This window comes from Hyalella azteca, unplaced genomic scaffold (assembly GCF_000764305.2).
Source record: "Hyalella azteca isolate HAZT.00-mixed unplaced genomic scaffold, Hazt_2.0.2 contig10672, whole genome shotgun sequence".
Taxonomy (NCBI): domain Eukaryota; kingdom Metazoa; phylum Arthropoda; class Malacostraca; order Amphipoda; family Hyalellidae; genus Hyalella; species Hyalella azteca.
The window spans coordinates 300,496-324,134 of record NW_025940701.1 but is presented as its reverse complement, the minus strand read 5'-3'; the positions used below and the strand labels follow the sequence as shown (position 1 = coordinate 324,134).

Below are 23,639 nucleotides of genomic sequence, written 5' to 3'. Positions count from 1 at the left end.
GGACAGTGTTGGGGTGAGGAGTTATAGTGAGTCGGGTGTTGCCCCTAACGCTAACTCACGCACCTAATTAGCTCCTAAAGCTCATACTAATGAGCGGCTAGTCGCGTCTCTCGCCACATTCACACACAAACTACTAAGGCAGCTTTCAAATTAACGCGCGTGTACTTCTCTTTCGCACGAGCTCGACATGGCAGGTATGCTCAACAACTTATTTTAGACGAGAATTAAACAAAACTCTTTAAACGTATTAATTTCAAACAGGCTTGGTTGTAAGCACAATGGATTAACTCAGAACTGACGAGAAAGCTTTATTTTGGAATATAAATCCAGAAGTCATTTGTACAGAAAGTTAAAATTTGTGCAGTGAAATACACTTGAAAAAAATGAAAGTCAGGAGCGAAAAGAGGGAGGGGAACAACGGTTGTAAGCACGACGGATTCAACTCAGAACTGACGAGAAAGCTTTACTTCAGAATTCAGCACCATTGCTACCTACTAGTCAATATTGTGGTCCCCTACTATACTTCCGCCCGACATGTAAGGGACATGTAAATTCCCATAAAAATCGCACAAATAAATAAATAAAAATGAAGTAAAAGCTTGTAAAACATCAAGAATGATTGTTCTGCCCGTTGGTCAGTAGAAGAAGCAATGGTTCATCGATAGTGGTATGAACATCAGTAGTGGTATGAATGGTTCATGAAAATTGGTATAAATGGTTCATCGGTAGTGGTGAGAATGGTTCATGAGAAGTGGTGTGAATGGTTCATGAGATGTGGTATGAATGATTCATCGGCAATGGTATGAATGGGTCATCGGTAGTGGTATGAATGGTTCATTAGTAATGGCATGAATGGTTCATTAGTAATGGCATGAATGGTTCATTAGTAATGGCATGAATGGTCCATTAGTGATGGTGAATGATTCATCGGCAGTGGTATGAATGGTTCATCGGTTGTGGCATTAATGGTCCATTATTGATGGTATGAATGGGTCATCAGTAGTGGTATGAATGGTTCTTTATATAGTAATGGTATGAATGGTTCATCAGTAATGGTATGAATAGCACATCAGTAATGGTATGAATGGTTATGAATGGTTCATCAGTAATGGTATGAATGGTTCATCAGTAATGATATGAATGGTTCATCAGTAATGGTATGAATGGTTCATCAGTAATGGTATGCATGGTTGTCATACCTCATTGGTGTTCCATCGGTGCCGCTGTGTAGGGAAGTGGTCCGCCTTCGGGATGCTCTCCAGGTTGTCCGGCAATCGCACGCTCTCAAAATCTGGAAAATACAATTTTCGAACATTAAAATTTATCGAAAAGATCAAAACGTGAAATAATTAACTGTTGTGGGAGAAACAGCATTACCGAATTTTTCACGAAGTAACAGAAAACTAATTGATTCTACGAAACAAATTAATCGACTATTTTCACTGGGAACCTATTTTGTAGCAGTTATTATTTCTATTGGAAACCTTTTTTCTAGCAGTTATTTCCACGGGGTACTCGTGGAAATAACTGCTAAAAATTAAGAAAACTTCACAATGTTCAAAATAAAAACTTCACAATGTTCATTCGCGTTCACGAAGAACTTTTCTTAATTCCCAATTTATCCTCAGGGGTAAAACAAACTAATTAAGATACACGCAAGTTCATTCGCGTACACGAAAAACTTTTCTTAATTCCCAATTTATTCTCATTGGTAAAGCCCTAACAAAATTTAGAGTCGCCCCAGCTTCTGGTAGTCGCCCAAATCAGAAGCTGCCGCGTCTGTATATTTTCACTGGGAATTAAGAACTCCTACCCTAACAAAATTTAGAGTCGCCCCAGCTTCTGGTATGCTTCTGGTAATCCAAATCAGAAGCTGCCGCGACTGTAAATTTTCACTGGGAAGAACTCCTACCCTAACAAAATTTAGAGTCGCCCCAGCTTCTGATTATCCAAAGCAGAAGCCGCCGCGTCTGTAAATTTTCACTGGTAGGTTAAGGGCGGGGACGTGAGGGCCGTCAGCCCCTGAGAGCCTCAACAGATTAGTGGGGTTTTCGGTCAACAATTACACGACGGCTCCTGAGACCGACGCCCACCACGGAAACAATAGTCGGGAATTACAGCAACAAAACCTCACAAAAACACGACCATTCGTTAACCTGCTCGACGATCAGGAGAAATGTTTGCTGATGGCTCGACTATTATTGTGAGCAAGACTCGCGCGATTTACGATAAAATAAAACGAATATTTAATAAACCATATGCTGGTTAGCATTTGTAATTACGAAATAAATTATCGCTGATGATTAAATTATTTTCATGAGTAAATAATCATAAAAAAGGCCATTGCAAGAGAAGAAACGTATTTTGAACAATATCGTGATCATACGTTTTAGACTGAACAAGAACGCTTCAATATTAATAAACGTACTTCGAACAACATCGAGATCAAATGTTTTAAACTGAACAAGAACGCTTCAATATTTTAAAACGTACTTCGAACAACATCGAGATCAAACGTTTCAGACTGAACAAGAACAAGAACGCTTCAATATTAAAAAACGTACTTCGAACGCCATCGACATCAAACGTTTTAGACTGAACAAGAACGCTTCAATATTAAAAAACGTACTTCGAACAACATCGAGATCAAACGTTTTAGACTGAACAAGTCCGCTTCAATATTAAGTGCCATCAGAGCTCAACATTATCCCGCTCCCTGAAGTATTGGACTCGTCTGGGCCGCAGCTGCTCAAGGCCGAAGACGTAAAGCGAGTCGGTCCCTCAGGACCAAATGACTGAGATAGCAAATGTTGAAGAGCGTCCCGCAATGCTCGTGAGGAAAGCAAGTCCTCACAGAGGCAGCAGGTTCTGCAATGCTCGTGAGAAAAGCAAGTCCCCACTGAGGCAGCAGGTCCTGGAATGCTCGTGAGGAAAGCAAGTCCCCACAGAGGTAGCAGGTGCCCGCTAACTGTGCTAAGTGGGAGGAGATCGTGACCCGACTGCTTCTGGCCCCCCGAGGCAACATCTCGAGTTGGAAATACCACAGAGGGCACAGTATCGTGATCTTAATCTCCTCGCTTAAACCGACACCGTAAGCAATAATACCTGAGACAGCACCACTAATTAATTATGGCCTGCACGTAGGCCTACAATCAACGTATGAGCTCGGAGATATCCTGGACAAGGCAAAGAACCTTTTTACTTGACTGCACTTCTAATGATGGATAAATATTACAATACTCGTCAGCATACATACAAACTTTGGATAAATGTCACAATCCTTGTCAGTATACATAAAAACTTTGGGGAAATGTCACAATGCTTGTCAGCATACATACGAACTTTGGATAAATGTCACAATTCTCGTCAGCATATATACATACAAACTTTGGATAAATGTCGCAATGCTTGTCAGCATACATAAAAACTTTGGGGAAATGTCACAATCCTTGTCAGCACACTTACAAACTTTTGAAAATAAATAAAGGACAACCCAGCGAACACGGCGGACCTCTTCGAGAACCATAATGGATTTTTGACAACAAATACGCTTCGAAGATTAAGTTAGCGGGATATCCGCTCTCACCTACAGCTGAGATTTTGAAGAAGATAATATAGAGACCATAAGCAGAATATGGATGCAATATGTTGATGCTCCATAAAGTTGATCTCGATGTTGAATTAAAGTTTATCTCGTATGCTTATCTCATTTAGAATCTGTGGTGCATTTCTTGTCTGAGCAGAATATGCTCAGATAAGAAATGCACCACAGATTCTAAATGAGATAAGCATACGAGATCAACTTGAAATTCTAGGCAAGAGACAGAAAAAAATTCAACAAAAAATTCTTAACGAAATTTGGAAGCAACGATTAAAAAAACGATGAACCATGCAGAGATTCCTGACATAAGGTCTGGCTGAAGTTCTCCCAACAATGGTTAGATAAATTTCCGAATTGGGCTGCGAATTAATCAGTGTTTAAGGGGCATTAGCTGCGAGTAGAATTGGCTGCATGCATGTAGTACTTTAAATGTGCGGGATAGTGAAGCCTGGACAGTGAATTGAATTCAGCGGACAGTGAAGTTTGGCCGACATTCCGCTATTACTAAGGTCACTCAATCACAGAAGTTGAATGTAAAGCCGAGCTGAATCGCCGAAGATGAACAAATAAAGGTAACAAATAGTAGAGAATTACGGGTAAATTACACAAAATTGTTTCAACAATAACTAACCAACAAAAAACACCGCATTTTTTCCCAGTTTGGGTAGGTCGAGGGTTGCATATCGCTCATAACTAATATGAGCATATGAATTAAGAATTAACTCTAAGTAGTCTAAGATTACATATATCTAAAAATATCTTTTAAAACGTTGGCCCAGCACCATGTGCGAAATTTCTCCTATGTAAACTTTAAAATCTCAGCCGTAAAACACAAGTGTTAGAATTGAGGTCAGATAAGTAAACTAATAAGGTGATATCAAGCAAGAAAATCAAGCGTAAAGCTTCCCTTGAGAAAATTTAGATGCCATAACTCCCCTTGATTAGTAAAATGTTCTAAATAAATTCACAATGCTTAGGGTAGGTAAAGTATCATCACAGCCACAGGGTCGGATAATCAGAATTGAGTGTGGCATGAAGAGGTTTCAGAGGCGGAACTGCGCGCTAATAACATTAATTAACCTCGCAACAAGCTTTAATCAAGACGGAACCACGTAGAAATTGTGGGTTCAAAACACACACTCAGACAGTAAACGATGCGAGGCGAGTGATCACCCTTAACTATTGAGATAATTCTGGCGTCTTTCCATCAAGTCAACAAAGTAGTGTGAATGCCTAGCGAGTTGTTTGCACTTGCATCTAAAAATAAACGCTACATTTGCTAAACATATTTCAGAAGAAAATGTAGTTAGCTTGATGAGTGGAGCATCGCACACGCAACTTCGAGCAGAGTTGAAGCGAATATGGGACTGCCCGCGCACCGACAGCTTTGAATGTAGGGCGAAACTCTTAACTAATCTTACTGCCAGATAACGAGGTGATGATCCTTAGTGTGTTTACGAGGAATAATAGTGGGCCATAAACTATGCTCATAATTAACAAACAAATTATTTTAATAACCAGAAAAAATAATGTAAAATTATAACCATAATTTTAATTACCAGAAATCGAAAATTATCGATTGCTTGATAGCCGCAAAGTTATTAACAGTTCTTGAGAGGCAATGTTCTTAGAATTTGGAAACGTGTAGAGGGCTCTAGAAGTTGATATGAAAAACGTGCACAAACACGAATAATTATCACCAAAAATAATAATAAAGAAAATAGATGATTGATGCTTCGTCCATATATTAAGCACACGGAAAATTTTCTAACATCGCGCCCTTTTAAATAATAGTCATCAGAAAAATACAATTAGAGAAATATAAGGTAGAGGAAGCAGTGTCTTACGATAATCTCTAATTAACTTGAGCTTATAATTGTAGCAGCTAAGGCAACAGACAGTTTGAAAGAAAACAGTCAAGTTTTGCTATGCTAGAAAAATACACTTCATCATTGAAGCATCAGCAGACACTTCAGACGGAGAAGGGAAGGTCTGCTACGCAGACACAACCCATAGTCCCACACTAAGAAGAAGGAAAAGTCTGCTACGCAGACCTTTTTGCCACACTAGGAGAAGGAAAGGTCTGTTACGCAGACATAACCCATAGTGGAAAGGTCTGCTACGCAGACATAACCCCTAGTCCCACACTAGGAAAAGGTCTGCTACGCAGACATAACCCCTAGTCCCACACTAGCAGGAAAAGGTCTGCTACGCAGACATAACCCCTAGTCCCACANGTCTCTTATACACATCTAGATGTGTATAAGAGACAGCCCCTAGTCCCACACTAGGAAAAGGTCTGCTACGCAGACATAACCCCTAGTCCCACACTAGCAGGAAAAGGTCTGCTACGCAGACATAACCCCTAGTCCCACACTAGGAAAAGGTCTGTTTACCATTCATGCCGGCAACCGGCCATCATAAAGCGGAGGCAAGTTGGCCGCAGCATCTCCATAAAGGCGATGCTTTTCATCAGCGCTCGCTGGCTGACACGAGACGCTCAGCTCCAGAACAGCCACGTACACACATTATTCCTACGAATGAGGCCTTATTTGTGTCGCTGGGACCCAGCAATATCAACTTTATTATTTCTTTTACTAAATACGTAAGTAAATGTACTAATTATCTTGTGAACAAGTACGGTATTACGAGTAAATATAACACTGTTGGACCACTAGGTTCATCAAATAAAGTTTTCCTTATGAGTTACTACGGGCAGCAGTTACCTGGCACGTGGATGAATGCATTAATTATCATGCGTATAAGTACGGTATTATAGGGGTAAATATAACACTGTTGGACCACTAGGTTCATCAAATAAAGTTCTTATGAGTTACTAGTACTACAGCCAGCAGTTACCTGGCTACCTGTCACACCTGCGCGTTCTCTCGAGAATGCCTCCGCCTCAGCCTCTTGGCCTCACATTACACGTCAAAACGTTGTGGAGTTCATAACATTGAATTATGCTTCGTCAAGTTTGCACTCACTAAAACTAATTAAACAAACGTATCCGAATTGCGATAATCAAACTGTGAAGTCCAAATTTAGCGCATCTAAAAAGCAGGAATGTCCGCCAGTAGAGAAGTCGAAATTCGAAAACTAGCGATTGTTGTCTAGCCACAAAGTTATTGATAATTCCGGAGAGGCAACGTTCTTAGAATTTACTCCTGTATGGCGCCCACTTCTTGACGAGCATTGCAGATTCGAATGTTAGTTACACATGTTGACGAATCGATTCGAATTTTAGTTAGATATGTTGAGGAAATGATTCGAATGTTAGTTAGATATGTTGAGGAAATGATTCGAATGTTAGATACATTGACAAAATATTAACAACATGAATGCTGCTAAATTGGGTGACGATTAGCACGCTCCAGAGGGAGCAAAACAACCACAAAAAATACTGGTGTCGTTTATTTATGGACGAAGAAAATTCGCATTTATTAAGGATGGAGGCGATGACAATTGGTGAAGCACTAATTGGAGCATAGACACGGCTCTTTAATTAGACCACTCATTGTTCCTCGATCAAACTGGTCCTGAATTACGAAGGGCTTAAATAGGTTAGTTTTGTTGCAAAGTTGTTAAAATTGATAAAAAGGAAATTAGAAAGGAGCAATTATAGTTCCTAAGCGTTGCGGATGCTTCAATACAGAGTAAATTTCGAGGTGAGAAGGAATGTAAAATGATATATTCACTCTCGAACGAATTGAAATCAGCTTAGGTTAGAGTAAAAGGAAAGAAATAGCTGAAATATTTGCCTTTTGCAGGTTGGCACAGCGTTGCCTGGGCATTATTATTGTTGCAATTTTGTGATCCCTATCCCGTTATGCCCGTTATGCCTAATCCCGTAAATAATTATAAACCTTATGTATTCTAATCAAGCAAAGGTCAGTTAATCCCACATTTGACTCAGATGAAGTGACTACCATTTTATTCTCGTTTTCAAACGTCAGAGAACACGTTTATGCAAACGTGCAGCAAGAATCGTAAGTCAAAGGATTGACAAGGAACAAGAAATGACATTCAAACATGCACCAGGGGCCATACTTTCAAAACTGGCTAAGTGAACGTAAATACTTACGCTCTATTTTTTTGTCTATGATTGGCGGATTTTGCGTGAAAGGCCGTCAATGATTGGCTGATGAACTTACGATCTCTTAACTTTTTTTGAAAGTATAGGCCCAGAAGATTTTATATTCAGACGAAATTTCGCCGATTCTAATAACGATAAACGTGAGCAAGACGTGGCTCTGTTTGGGAGCTTCTACAATTAAAAGATGCCGGGATAGAAGAACGACGCGTTTCTTAAGACACGACGATCATTGGGTAGGCATAAAAACTTCTAATGAAGGTCTAATTAAATGAATAAAAGTTTGATAGCACAATGGCGGTCTTTAGTGCCATTACGAAGACAAAAGACGGGAAGTTAGAAGCAGCGACGGACATGCCATCAGAACAGTCATGCTAGACTCACTCCATTAGGAGCATTTGACACGCTAATTATATGGCCACGGGTGCAATCTACACGCAATTTACTCATAATTTAGCAGTGATATACTCTTGCTTTGTGGCACTGTGGCAGGTGACAGGTAAAAATCTCCAGTGCACCTCATTTTCTCTGTAGTATAATAGGTTAACTGAGCAAGCGCCACGACTGACGTCGTCGACCACACAATAACGTTATATAAAATCACAACGTTATCTACAATAACGTTATATAAAATATCAGTAAAATGTGCAGTGCATGCGAGACTAGATTTTGAACGATCAAAAGAACCGACAACAATGGCATCGTCTTGCGAGTCAGGCGATGCGAGGTTAATAAAGAAACTGAAGCCGCGCTCCGTATATATCTTAACCTCTTTACTGCGCGAATAATTCCACAATTGAGCTTTTTAATAGCGTTAGCAATTAGGAAACATATTTGTGAGTTGGGTCAGGTAATAGCGTGTAAACTGAGGCAATTAATAAAATAAACAATATCATCTTTTTTTTCAAGAAGCATAGGAATTTCGTGCAAGCCGCTACAGTTTGTATTTTATTAAAAGTAAGTGCAGAGTTTGCGTGGGTATGTTTCCCTGAAACCAAACGATCTGTAGTTAACTAATATTAGACTGAACGAAGAATAAAACCATCGCCCCACTGCACAGCCTGTAAACTGATAAATGGAATTCTTGCATGATGAGTAACGGCCAACGGGAATTCAATAAGCATAGCGTGGAAGAAGTATAAATTGCCGCCTGTCTATACACGGAACCTAACAACCTTGGCAGTGAAATGGAATAGCCGACCTAATAAAATAATTTGTAAACAGTGCCTTATTCAACGGAAGGTCTTTAGTATACCTGATACAATAGAAGATTACGAATATAATAGAACATTATATAATAGCCTATATTTAATGTTGTAAGTAATAAATAAGGATATCGTAATATTGAAGGAGAACTGAGGGATATCGATAAAGATGATAGAATGTAAATGTTATTTTATTTTCGATTGTGATATGAAATGAATACATAGAACAGAAAATAACCTAACGACGTTCGTAACAGAAAGTATACTATGATAATGCAAATAATGAACAGGATGCTGTATTCTTAGTACCGTAGCAATCCAAATTAACGACATAAAATAAGGAGCGCTGAAACCCGGCATGATCATTATTATTATTGAATTATTATTCAATTATTCAACTCCAAGCCCACCAAGTCCGTCCATCATACCGCGCTCGGCAAAACCCCTGACGCCAACAAAAATGCCCACGAACTTCACACGAACAAAAGATTGATAATTTTTAGCTGCCTGCTATTATGGATGTTCCTTGAAGGAGGCGCGGGAGCCACCGCCTACCCCTAACAAAATTTAGAGTCGCCCCAGCTTCTGGTAATCCAAATCAGAAGCTGCCGCGTCTGTAAATTTTCACTGGGACGCAGCCAGCGCTGTGTGAGGGAGGCGCTGGCCATAGAACACCCATCTCGGGGACGTGTTTATAGAGAACAGTGGACTGGAGGATGTGCTGAGGGAGCGGACTGGGGGCGTGCTGGGGGAAAAGTGGACTGGGGACGCGCTACGTGAAGGGAGATATGGGGTATGGCACCGTATGGACGAGCTATGTGAAGGGGAGCGTGGACTGGGGACGAGCTATGTGAAGGGGAGCGTGGACTGGGGACGAGCTATGTGAAGGGGAGCGTGGACTGGGGACGAGCTATGTGAAGGGTTTACATTTTGTTCAGTTAAGCGCCGCAACATTTTGGGTTAAGTAGCTTAAATTTAGCTACCAAACCTATTACATTTTGTTCAGTTAAGCGCCGCAACATTTTAGGTTAAGTAGGCCTGTCAGAAAAATTGCCGTCATTGACATCGACGAGCATAAGACAGAATGACCGAAAAGTAAACGTGTACGAGCTCATGCATCGATAGATCTGGTCATTTCAGCGATGCTATAAATGAAGTAACGTCTAAGGTGTATTGGAGTGAGGCTATGTCAAGAGACCTGATATCGCTTTAACCGAGTCCATAAAATTTAAAGATGCTACAACATTCTAGTTAAAGAGGTGCTTGTGTAAAACTAAATGCATGCAGAATATCAAGTTGTTTCATGGTTCGAACCTATAAGGCTGGTGGCACAAAATATCAACGAGGATAAATGTCGTGAATTTGATATAATCGTTCAAAATACTGGAAATATAAATCGAGTCGCTGGGTCAGATTTTAATGCAAAAAAAAAAAAAAACTTGCGTGTGAATGATGATATCTAATTTAGAGACCTGCAAGTATATTAAAAGTGCAGTAGAGGCTGTCGCAATGATCCTATGCACACTTTAATAATAGCATTCAGTCTTCAAATGATAACGAATTATTAGAGCCATACAAATCATTTTGACAATTTGGCTTTCATTTAAAAACAATTCATGTAATCTGAAATAACGTGCGTCGTACTGACTATGTTTCTGGAGTCCGTTGCTCAATTAATTACACGAATTAAACAAGAACAAATTACATAAATTTGTTTCCACCATTGCGAAAACGGACTAACAAGAATGATGAATTTCACTTAGGAACAGTAAGCCCCTTTATCGGTAACGTATAAAGAGGCTTCTCGAGTGGCTTGAAACAACTGAATAGATTCAGATTTGATTGAGATACATTCTACGCTTAAGAAAATAAATATCCTGTTCAGAAGAATGTTTAAATTATCCGATACAGGGCAGAAGAATTGAGTCTGTATGAAGCTAAAAGACGGTCAGAAGCAGCCGGGACATCTGCGCGGAGGGTCGCGAGAGAGCGTCTAAAGTGTGTGGTCGTGAGCAAACAGTTGTATCTCTTGGCAATGTCTACAGCTCAATAGCCTCGGTATACACGAAGCACGGCCGCTCCCGATTAACAACATCCTCGGATTTTCCAGGCAGGAATTTGAAAGGCCGCCCATTCTTCAGGTCCAATAGGCCATTCAAGGTAATGGCGACAGCAGCGAGACCAAGCAAGCGGAGAATTCAACAGTCACGCAACACCCGGCCAGCTCCAGACACTTGCAGATCACAGCGAGTCTCCAAGAAATGGCATCAATTTGCTCCACTCTGGAGCTTTGGATAAAAAGAATAGTGTCTTGCAATGATGCTATGCCTCAAACACTTGTATGGCTATTTTAAATCTGAAAAATTGAATACCAGGTTTCGAATCGTAGCAATTATCGACGACACAGAGGGACGTTTGCCTTCTCAGTATTTTCATATTTCCACTCGACCTTAAAAATAAATACCGATGTGTCTAGACATAAAAATTCCTAAAAAAACTTAAATGTATATCAAGACGAAATAAAATATCTTAAAATGAAAGAAAAAGCATTAGTTAAAAACAACACTTGAATCCAGGAAAAGTAAACTGAGAACAGCTGAAAAAAAATTCCAAATCACTTGTTTTAATGGCAGACTATAGCCCGGATGTAACTAAAATCTAAGCAAACAATAAATTTCGACATTACATTAGGTAACTTCACCGTGTTAAGAAGCAACCTCAATGTAGTACCTAAAATATTAAATTAAATATCTATCAATATATTTATCGAATATTCCTTATTTGTTTTATTTTGATGAGTAGAAAGTACGAGTCGGTCGACGGTGGCAGTATTGGCACGAGCATCGCCTCACATCAAAATTCTTAGGTAAAATCTTAACTGGGTTGGGGAGTTGTGGCAGCAGTAAAGGCCGTCGTAAAATAGCCCCAAAGTGGACTGATATTGTGGCCAGGGTTTGTTGAAGGCTAGCCGAAAACATATAGGAAACGAGTGTCCACTACTTCGGTTTTGACAGCTGAATAAAGAGTTTTGCATTTGAGGACGGAGAGATTGTTTGTTGATGCAATTGGAAGTGATTTGAACAGCCAGAGCGCATTCGAACGTTTAGTGATATTGACTTATTTAATTTAAAAAAATTAGCTGAGTACTCACTGCAGTGAGTGACAGAAAGCGCATTTTCTTTTGCTCTCGATTTCACCACCGAAGTCACGGACGGACATGACGAGCATAATAGCGCATTTTTCCATAAATGAGAAAATGCGCTAAAACCGGTAGTTCCTGTTTCACCTACAGCAATCAATATAATCTCGATCAGACGTGAGGAAATTACCTATGTGTGAGGAATGAAACATATATTCTAATTTAACCTTACACATTGACACATCAAATTATTCTTTGAAGCCCGGTTCAAAAAACCGTTGTTAAAAAGAAAATGTCACTCCGGCATTTTGGTGGCCGGATAGTAAACGGGAAATAATACGATATCCAACTTTCCATGAGACTTCAAGCAGGAAAAAGTCAACTAGCAACGTGACAATCAAGTTCCAAGGCTCTAAAAAAGTAGGTAGATGAAATCATTCCGTAAAAGGTTGCTACCTGGTATCTTCAGGCTCGGTATAACCAAAGCTCTGTGCAGTGCGAGAATAATATGCGAAATAAAGTCAATTACTTTGTCGTTTTGTAGTTTATGGATATCAAATTGTTTTTTTAACCTTGTGAGCACTATGAAAAATCGTTTGAGTAATTAGAATTTTCAAACATCGTTATAAACCTTTAGCACAATTTATAACACTGTAATCAGAATTTTCAAGCATCGTTACAAAGCTTTCGTGCAAGTTAAATAACACTGTCATATAAAAATAAAAATCATAAAGTGAAGCAACGGAATTCTATATAACCATATAGAATGATCATGATATTTCATCGCATCAAGTATTCGAAGAATTTAAATATGGCACTAATTTTCTATTATAACGATTAATAATCGTTACACAGTTCCTTGAATCAGTATATACGCGGGTCCACACTCCTACTTTTACACATTTTGAACGAGAACGAAGTGATTTAGCACGACTAAATGGGGAATAATCAAGGCCATGAGACTAGTCAGTACGACAGTCCATTTATAGCCGCATGACATCTGACGTTCAATCAACATTGAATTAAACGTTTTTTAATCAACGTTGAATTAAACGTTTTTTAATCAACGTTGAATTAAACGTTTTTTTAATCAACGTTGAATTAAACGGTTTTTCATTGAATCAACGTTAATAAAACGTTGTGTTAACGTTATTTGCCTGCTGGTTAACCTTGCGAAGAACGCGTCATCTCATTTTCTGACCGGGCTCGACGGCTCATCAGAGAAGAAGTGCAGAGCGCATTAAGTACAAGAGAGAAATTCTTAATTTTCCGTCGTGCGTTCTACAGAGACCTCTGAAAGATATAAATTAGTTGCGAGGACATTATGCCTGGTATGGACAACTGCAATAGGGCAAGACTATAACGGCAGCATCTCTTTGGTCACCCAGCATCCTGGGAACAATTAAAAAAAGTTGGGGAGCCTCTTAGCAAGAGGCTCACGACATACAACGCTACTGTACTCTTTTCATTGCACAGCAATTAGTTGAATTAAGCTTGTTACAAATGTCCCCAAGTGTAGCACTAATATTGAAAGGCATCCATTAGAGCCCGAGCTAGTAGGTTACAAATATTTACTGATGTGCTTGAATTTAAAGATTTTCTTCAGGAAACAACTCGGGCGATTTGTCAACAAATTACTCTCCTGACAACAGAAATGGAGAAGAAGTCAATTACATGTCATGCACCCTACAGGCTAGCTTTGAAGCTCCCTCCTCACCTCTACATATTCTTGATACAGATAAGAATTTTTCAGAATTGCAACTGTTAATTTTCGAGCATACAAATTCCACTTGTCTATGGCAGTAGAAACCCTCCCATGAGCAATCATGTCTAGGGAAATATCCTCTCACATAGCCCGCGATTTAGTGAATCTCGTTTCCGTTTATATTTATGACGAGACTATGGAACATGGACTCAGGTAACGGCAGAACTTGTTGCCATCACAAGTTGATGCTGCACAAAAGTTCCAGGGCAGCAAAGTGTTTGTGATTGCTGTGCGTGGGTGTCAAGCTTTAATTAGAGAGCTTGTAGCGGCCACGCGGGGCCTTTAAAATATCCCCCATCAGGAGCCATCATGAGTCAGAGGCACGGCTCAAGTGATATCCCTGAGAACACAAGTAAAGCCGGACTAGTGCCCCGGGACTGCTAAGTAGCCTCGAGCGCTTCCAGTCTTTGCAGCGACTGGAAGATTTCCAGTCTCTGCAGCGACTGGAAGATTTCCAGTCTCTGCGGCGACTGGAAGATTTCCAGTCTCTGCGGCGACTGGAGACTGGAAGACTTCCAGTCTCTGCGGCGACTGGAAGACTTCCTGTCTCTGCAGCGACTGGGGACTGGAAAACTTTCAGTCTCTGCAGCGACTGGAGACTGGAAGACTTCCAGTCTCTGCAGCGACTGGAGACTGGAAGACTTCCAGTCTCTGCAGCGACTGGAGACTGGAAGTCTTCCAGTCTCTGCAGCGACTAGAGACTGGAAGATTTCCAGTCTCTGCAGCGATTGGAGACTGGAAGATTTCCAGTTTCTGCAGCGACTGGAAACTGGAAGACTTTCAGTCTCTGCAGCGACTGGAAACTGGAAGACTTTCAGTCTCTGCAGCGACTGGAAGACTTCCAGTCTGCAGCGACTGGAGACTGGAAGGCTTCCAGTCTCTGCAGCGACTGGAGACTGGACGACTTCCAGCCTCTGCAGCGACTGGAGACTGGAAGACTTCCAGTCTCTGCAGCGACTGGAGAATGGAAGACTTCCAGTCTCTGCAGAGTCTGGAGACTGGAAGACTTCCAGTCTCTGCAGCGACTGGAGACTGGAAGACTTCCAGTCTTTGCAGCGACTGGAGACTGGTAGACTTCCAGTCTCTGCAGCGACTGGAGACTGGAAGACCTCAAGCCTCTGCAGTGACAGGAGACTGGAAGACCTCCAGCCTCTGCAGTGACTGGAGACTGGAAGACCTCCAGTCTCTGCAGCGAATGGAGACTGGAAGACTTCCAGTCTCTGCAGCGAATGGAGACTGGAAGACTTCCAGTCTCTGCAGCGACTCACGTCCTACTTAATGAGGACACTTAACAGGGGCGAGGCGAGCCAGCTTTAAATGAAGAGCACAGGCTAAACATCGACTAAAACACACGCGTAAAATGGTTTAATCCGAGACTTTTTTCGACGAAACTTGCTTTGAATTGGATTCAAACGCCTTTTGTGTGTCAAGAAAAAATTATCTTTTATTTCTATAACCGGACACGTTACGATTTCGTCAAATAATCCATGTCATACTTTCGAGGTAGTCATGCTCCCCTTCAGCAACTGATAAACCGTCATAGAATACCTATCAATTTACTGATTTAATTACTCGCGTGTTAATTAGCTAATGAATACTAACCAGTATCGAAAACCACGAATGGAAATATTCTAGGCTATTAACTGTTCGGAAACCAGTCGTAAAAATGAAACATTCTACTGAAATTGAACTAGAACTAGAGAACTAGAAAAAGTAAGAGGAGCTAAAAAGTAAGAGGAGTTAAAAAGTTATTGAACCAAAAAAAGTAAGAGGAATCCTTATATTCACTGTAATGCCATCACAAAAAAACTTCCTTCACCCATCAGAGAATAGAAACGCTCAAGCACCGAGGAAAGGATCGGCTCGCTAGCAGGCGTCAATGCTCAGGCATGGTATCGCCTCATCTACTGAGGTATTTGAAAATACTGCAGAAAATATAAAATATTATGCGTTGAATTATAAAGTTGACGCTGTATTTTTTTTCTTGTTCCATACATGAGCAGTATTTGAAAATACTCCAGAAATGTATAATATTATGCGTTGAATGAAAAAGTTGACGCCGTGTTCTTTCTTCTTCCATATGAGGAGTATTTGAAAATAATACAGAAATGTAGAATATTATGCGTTGAATGAAAAAGTTGACGCCGTGTTCTTTCTTGTTCCATATGAGCAGCATTTGAAAATAATACAGAAATGTAGAATATTATGCGTTGAATGAAAAAGTTGACGCCGTGTTCTTTCTTGTTCCATATGAGCAGTATTTGAAAATACTCCAGAAATGTATAATATTATGCGTTGAATGAAAAAGTTGACGCGCTGTTTCTTTTATTATGTTCCATATGAGCATCATTGGGAAATTATCCGTCATTTGAATTCTCAATCATGACTAAATCATCATCGCATGAATAATTTGCATTAGAAAAATTGTAAATTTATATTTTTCAGGATTTTCATTCGCCTCATCTCGCCAGGCTTACCGGAAATTTGGATTCCTCTGTCACATTCAAGATCAGAAGCAATGCGTTTCGTAACTGTTAAATCTGTAAAATGATATTGTGCTCGCAACGTTTGCGCCTTATATGCAGGAATTCATGTTCACTAGAATGCAAAAATAATATATTTAAAATACACGACCCAAACCCAGTCTCGTCGAGTACAAATAAAAACGTTACAGATGTTCATGCTAAGTGATATTGGAAACATGATATTGGAACATCGGACAGCTTCTACATGGCATGCAAGATGACACAGATCACAAAAAACACCTGATTTAATTGGAGTTTGATGGAAAAAGCAACACGTAACGGATGCGGTCAGTTTTCATTGAAAATAAGGCACAAGAATCAGAGTTATCATCAACTTTTGGAACGGCGCACTAATAGCATTTTATTTTATTCAATGCCAGGCAATTATTTTATATAAAAATCCACGGAAGTTACTCCCAATATTCAAGTTACTAAGCGGAATTAAACTGAGTTATTCTAGTCGTAATGCCCCATAGTTTTCATTAAAATTTCACAAAAAAATATAATAGGAGAAAAGAATATTTTTAGATGCATACAATGCTAAGCTGCAGATATCGGTTTTAGCGGGAATAATATTATTAGCGGGAATAATCAAATTGTTGTTGTATATATCATCTTCTAACTCTCATACGTTCATCAAGATCGCGTATCCGCAAGGCACATCAGACGGATACAACTACAAACAGATCTTCAAATAAAGTAAAATGGTTAGAGAGAACGAGACTTTGTCTAAGCAAATGAACGTCAACAGAGCTCGGCTTTTGAAGAAGCGAAGCCACACAAACGCTGTTACTTATTCCGTCCCCGTCACACCGAGAACAATGGGGGCATCTTGTCATTAAAAATAACTAACATGACTAATACGTCAAACGAAACTCAAAACATCACACACAAGGCGAGCTAGGGTGCCATGGAAGTATAGAATTTGGCTTTGTTGACTCAAAACTGCTGTAACTGACGTGACACATCGTGGCTCAATGCGTTTTCTTTATAAGGCTATCAAGACGATCGTAATATTTATCAAGTCGCAATCAGAGGAGCGTAAATAGCAGTTAGATGGACTGACAGCCTAAGACGAATTCAATGAGTGCAAGGAAAATGTTATGCAAGATCGTAATATTAATTGCTAGCGTAATTGAAAATAGAATCCACTACGCTGAACTCTATTTTGAGTGTAAAAATGTAATTAATACCTTAATTGGTATCTTACTGCACTTATTCTCATATACTGATAAAAGTCTATATACCGATGAATACAAAGCGGACAATCTGACTTGATATTATAAACAGTAAACGTGACTGCAATGCTATCAGGAATTTACAATTTACCAATTGTATCAGGAATATTACAATCCTAACATTTATTGGAATAATTTTTAAAAAAATATAGCAGGTTACCAAGCGTATTAATAGATAGCACAGTTATTTTTGCTACTCTGAGGATAAAGCTTTAAACAGAATTGAATATAGCGTCGATGTAAATATCGTAACTACTATGGCAGAAATGAGCCGCATTGTTAAGGCGTCACACAAGCGCCACGACACTTATACTGTGCACAGGCACGCAGTAATCTCAAAAATTTCATCATTAAACCCAAAAGTAGAATAATTGAAAAATTTACCAATTCGAGAGCCTTAGTACACAAAGAATATTAATCGAATAATAGTGTAGTAAAATATATGATCTATGACAGGAGATTAAGGAAAATGGAAACCATGATGTTTTGAAAATCCATTAAAGTTGGTTTGTAACACAATTCGAGAGCCTCTAAACAAAAAGAATATTAATCGATTAATAGCATATTCAAATCTATGAACTGTGACAACAGATTTAGGAAAATGGAAACCTAGACGTTTCAAAAATCCATTAAAATTTGTTAGTCACATTTGCTGTACATAAACACGATAAACACATACATCGAATAAACGGGTGATGCTTTGACACGAGAGAACAGGTGATGCGAACAGAACGAGAACAGTACAAATTTATTCACAAAGAAAACTATAAATCGATGTAAATAGAATACGCGAAAGTACTAATCCAAATTCATAAATAATTTCGAGCGGTTCAGTTAATATTACGGAGGAAAGCCACGATATCAAAGGGGTAAAACTTCTCTTTTTCCCCAAATTCATCGAGTACCGAGCCTGCTAGTGACGCTAGCGCACACTTAATACGTTCTTTCGTTTACAAACTAACGAGCGTCTCGCTGCTGTCTAACCGAATAGGTGAAAGAAAAATCCGAAAATCAGCAAATCCGAATTTTCAACAAACACAAAATATTCACACAATCGTGGACCACATCAGTTCTCACCACAGAACACGATCAGATTGGCATTTTTCCCTGACTACAGGAAAAAGAAGCTGAATTAAAGAGTAATTTCACAACTTACGATTAATTTATAAATCCTTGTATTATCTTCGACTGCTTGCCTAATAGTATGTGAAAATAATTTTCAATAAAGCTATAAAATAATTTGTAAATGATTTTCAATATCTACGAAGCGCAAAATGAATCATTTTATGCTAGCATGAAGCGGCTACACGTAATAGAAACGCGTTACACGCATTAATGTTCAAACATTCCGTATACATTTTACTAAAAACTCAATACAAAAGCGGACAACTGTCTCATGAATAATTTGTCAGTTTCAAGGCTGAGAGAATAAGTGGCAACATCGGCAATACGTAAAAGACACAAGCAGCCCAAAGTAACGTATGCAAAAAATAAGATCAAATATCAGGCTTTATCGAGCTCTGGAGCAGCAGAAACAGAGACAGAGGCGGCAGTGCGATAAGACAAGCTTCCCTAGGGTCCAGTTGATCACAACTCTAGACGATCTCCACAAGCACGACAAGGCAGGCCCCAAAACACTAAATATTACATGCACGTTGTACTAGCATCCTCTTCACTTTCTCCTTCATTCATAGCATCAGTAGAGGCTTCAAGATGAACAAGACATCGCGTTTCACATCTACGATCGACTGATCCTTCACTTTCTCCTTCATACTTTGAACGAAGCATCACGTTTCACATCTACGATCAAATGATCCTTCACTTTCTCCTTCATACTTTGAACGAAGCATCGCGTTTCACATCTACGATTGACTGATCAAGTTTTATGGTAAAAATTGTGATAATATAACTTTATTCCGCTTGAAAATATGGCAATGACATAAGAAAGCGCTAACGAATTATCTCCGATATCAAAATTGCCGTTAGAAAGCAATTTTGAGATATATCGGATAATCAAGGGTACCGATTAGACTATGAACTATGGCAAGTGTGACAAAAAATCGTTCAATAATAGAAAATATAGGTTAAACTGCTTTTAAACATAATTAGACCGCGTTAAAGAACAGCAGTAACATCTGGCAACGTTCACATTTCGCCACGCTCAAAGCCAGACGATGTAGTAGGAGCGTCTCAGAATTAATCAGGGTATAAATATATTTTTCCCCTGAAAACAGATATTAATAGAGTACCTCCTGATAAAAAGACCGACCACATGATTTTTAATAATCATAATAATAATCATATCTGGTGAAGATTAATACTTTTTGAAATATAGAAGCAAGCTGAAGGTAGATGACAAGCAACAGCGCAGGGAGAGCGGCACAATAACAGATGGGAGGTTACAGGTCACTTTAACGACGTCGCAAGAGATTTACATGCTTAGTGTTTCCGAGGAAGGTATGCTCGAGGAAGACTTAGGAGTCGTGCAAGGAAATAACGCCTGTAAATTACAGTAAAGGCGACTAGGACGACAATCCAAACGCGGCCAGCTGATGCACGAGCTTCTGTTGCTCTCCATAAATTTGTGTGCGCAAGGAAGCATGTTATTTCTTGGTTATAATGCAACCCCAGTTCCTCAAATCGTTGTTTCCTGCGTTGAGACTTGAAAACAAATTACGAAACGCTCAACCAAAAATATTCTTCGTGATTTAAGGCTGACTAAAAAAACATGCGACTGAAATATCTGAAAATCACTAAATATTTCACCGACAGAATAAACATAGATATAAATGAGTGACAAGTAAACAATAAAAATTATCATTCCAAGTGATCTACAAGATTGTCACGATTGTCAACAAGATAAATGTGGGCATTCAAAGAGGAAGCTCATGTCGAAACCCGCACCCAGCGCAAGTTTCACCGAACCGCAAAACTCGCGCATATTGTTGGGTCAAAAGTCGAGGGAATGTTACGGTAAGTTCTGTACGGAAGCACTGCGATATATAAGGGCGAGCATTCACAGAGGAAGCTCGTGTCGAAACCCGCAACCAGCGCAAGTTTCACCGAACCGCAAAACTCGCGCATATTGTTGGGTCAAAAGTCGAGGGAATGTTACGGTAAGTTCTGTACGGAAGCGCCGCGATAAGAGCGAGCAGCAGCACTCATCGTTCGGGCGGTAGCGCTTAGGTCGGCGGTCCACACTGCACGAAATTATCAAAGTTAAATAAGAAAAGCATCGGCGTCCGCAAGGTAAAAAAAACCTGGGCTGTCTAAGCCGACCGGCATTCTTGATCGAAGTGAATTCATTCGCCTGACGAGCTCTGAAAGTCAGGCTTTCTTTTCGACACCATTTTGCCTAGCAGCGGAGCAAGCCGCCTGAAGAGAAAACGTCAGTAGATGAACATAAGAAACGAAGAAAACCCGTTTCACTGCTCTATATTTAAATTGGTTTCCAAGTTCAATTTTGAACGCAAGACAATCTCCTCCTCGCGAGTTCTCAAAACGTTAAGATCCAAGGATGATTGCTTATCATTGCTAGCTAGAGTCCACCGTAATATTCAATATGTTTCGCACCCGTTCCTCAATCTTAAGATAACGAAAAAATGCTCCCAAAAAGGTAAAAAAAATTAGATCAGTGCTCACTGCAGTGAGTGACAGAGAGCGCATTTTCTCGTCCGTCCGTGACGGGAAGTCGCGGACGGACGGACATGACGAGCACAATAGCGCCTCTTTTTTCCATAAAAGATAAAATACGCTAAAGTTTCTCATCCCTTCATCTTCGAAGGAAACAATCTTGCATAGGCAGGCATGGAGGCACTAGAAGACTTCAAAAGGCTGAGTGGTTCACAAAAATCTTTGCTTACCCCAACTGAAATAATGTCAAATTATATTTCTAGATTTTACACAGTTAGAATGTGTTATATAATAAAACGACAGTTTTTAGCGTAATGCTTGTTTCTGTAGAGATACTGTGTAAAAATTATTAGGCATCACAAGAAACAATCTAATGCATGAACAAATCGAAAGACACTATAGCATTTTTAGCTTTTTACAATTGACTTCCATTTGCTAGAGCCACTGCATCACTATGGCTTCGATCATCGGTAACTCTGAGCACAATTGCAGTCAATTAGCGTGCCAGTAACAAGGAGCAAGTTGCGTTAAGTTGTCTGCCGCTGTTAGCGAGTTGTTGCTAAGCCGAGCCAACTAGCAACTTGGAGGCAAGTTTTCTAGAGCAGCCAAAAGCTCATCGACCATTACCAGGAAACGCAAGCATATAAAAAGAGCGCAAAAACTTGCACAGGCGTCACGATTAATGAGGGCTAACGAAAACTTGGAAATAATGGCGCAATTTCTGGACAGCATCGAAGAATTTCGAGCTCTCGATAATATGAAGGAAACAAGATGCGCTTAGGAACAATAAAAATCAAGGGAACAATAAAAATTAGGAACAATAAAAATTAGGGAAACAATAGGATTAGCTTAGGAACAATAAAAATTAGGGAAACAATAGGAATAGCTTAGGAACAATAAAAATTCGTTAGGACATGCACTAATAATATCCAAAAGCTAGCATCAAATATGATAAACACGAAAATGTTAAGGAAATTGAACGATAAGAAGCAGGTAACAACGATATAAAATATTCCGATAGCCCAGGCGAAATGAATAGGCATGCGCTCGAATTGTAGAAGGAATACAAACTATTGATAAGTCCACATATATTAAGGCGCTCATGAGCGAACAAACAATGTAATAAGTCTACATAAATTTAGGCACTCTAAGAACACAAGCAATATACAATTCCATATGAATTGAAGCGCTCATGAGCGCACAAACAATGTTTAAGTCTATATAAATTGAGGTGCTCAAGAGCGCATAAACAATTGACAAGTCCACACAAATTGTGGCGCTCATGAGCGCATAAACAATGCATAAGTCTAAATTAATTAAGGCGCTCATGAAATCACAAACAATTGACAAGTCCACACAAACTGTGGCGCTCATGAGCGCACAAACAATGTGCAAGTCTATATAAATTTAAGCGCTCATGAGAACACAAACTATTGACAAGTCCATATGAATTGAGGTACTCATATATGAGCGTACAAACAATTTATAAGTTCATATGAATTAAGACGCTCATGAGCTCACAATGTATAAGTCCATGTAAATTGAGGCGCTCATGAGCGCACAAACAATGTAATAAGTCTATATAAACTGAAGCGCTCACGAGGACCAGAATCCTATATATGACAGCGCACACGACGACGCAAGTACATGGAAGTCGCCGTCGGTAAAAAAGCGATTCGTTTGGTCGGAAACGATAACGACGTGTCAGGAAGCACGAAAAAGAAAAAAATCCAGCAGCTCGAGAAGACGGCAAGAACTTTCCGTTCTGATCGCACTAGCAACTTCAGAATCGAGATCAAGAAGAGGAAACTCTTGCTTCCCTTGGGCCGTCGTTCGCAGCAACAAGAAAGGCTGAACATGACTCAACTGTAATGTTCATAACATTATAGTGAGAGTGGAACAGCCATAAAAATTCTTACTCATATGATACTGTTCCGACACTGACTGTTCGTCTGGGAATGAGTGCAGCTGTCAAATAATAACTTGATAATCAATGGAAAATAGTCCCATCCTACATGATATTAATTGATAGAATTTTCTAACCAGCATGTACAATACAGGTACGAATGTACAGTTGTTATCGGTGAACCTTTCGATTTACAACTTTGAAGTCATCGTTTGATGGGACGTAGAAATAAACAGTCATTAAATCAAGAAAAAGCGCCGGAATCATTGCGATGTAATATGCTAATTAATGCAAAAATTTTCTCACTATGCAATGAATATTCAACTCACAGCAAAGCGACACTTGGAAAAAACATTGATTAAATCTATCATTTTACCTCAACCTAATCTGATCCTATGAGTAGTATGAGAAGCCAAAATTTGAAACGATAAAATCAGAGTTGCACCGGACACGCATTGGATCTCGAGGGTAGGAGCGTCAGCCCTCCCCGTATCCCAAACTCCATACGAAGCGACGGGTTTTCGGTAGCGACTC

General features: G+C 39.6%; 1 protein-coding gene across 1 annotated transcript in view; it reads right to left on the bottom strand.

Moving 5' to 3' along the window:
- LOC108671168 overlaps window positions 1-23,639 on the bottom strand; it is a 150,481-nt gene that overhangs the window by 57,597 nt on the left and 69,245 nt on the right. The window contains 1 exon segment of the mRNA XM_047882535.1: window positions 1,200-1,291. Coding sequence (XP_047738491.1) covers window positions 1,200-1,291 — 92 coding nt within the window.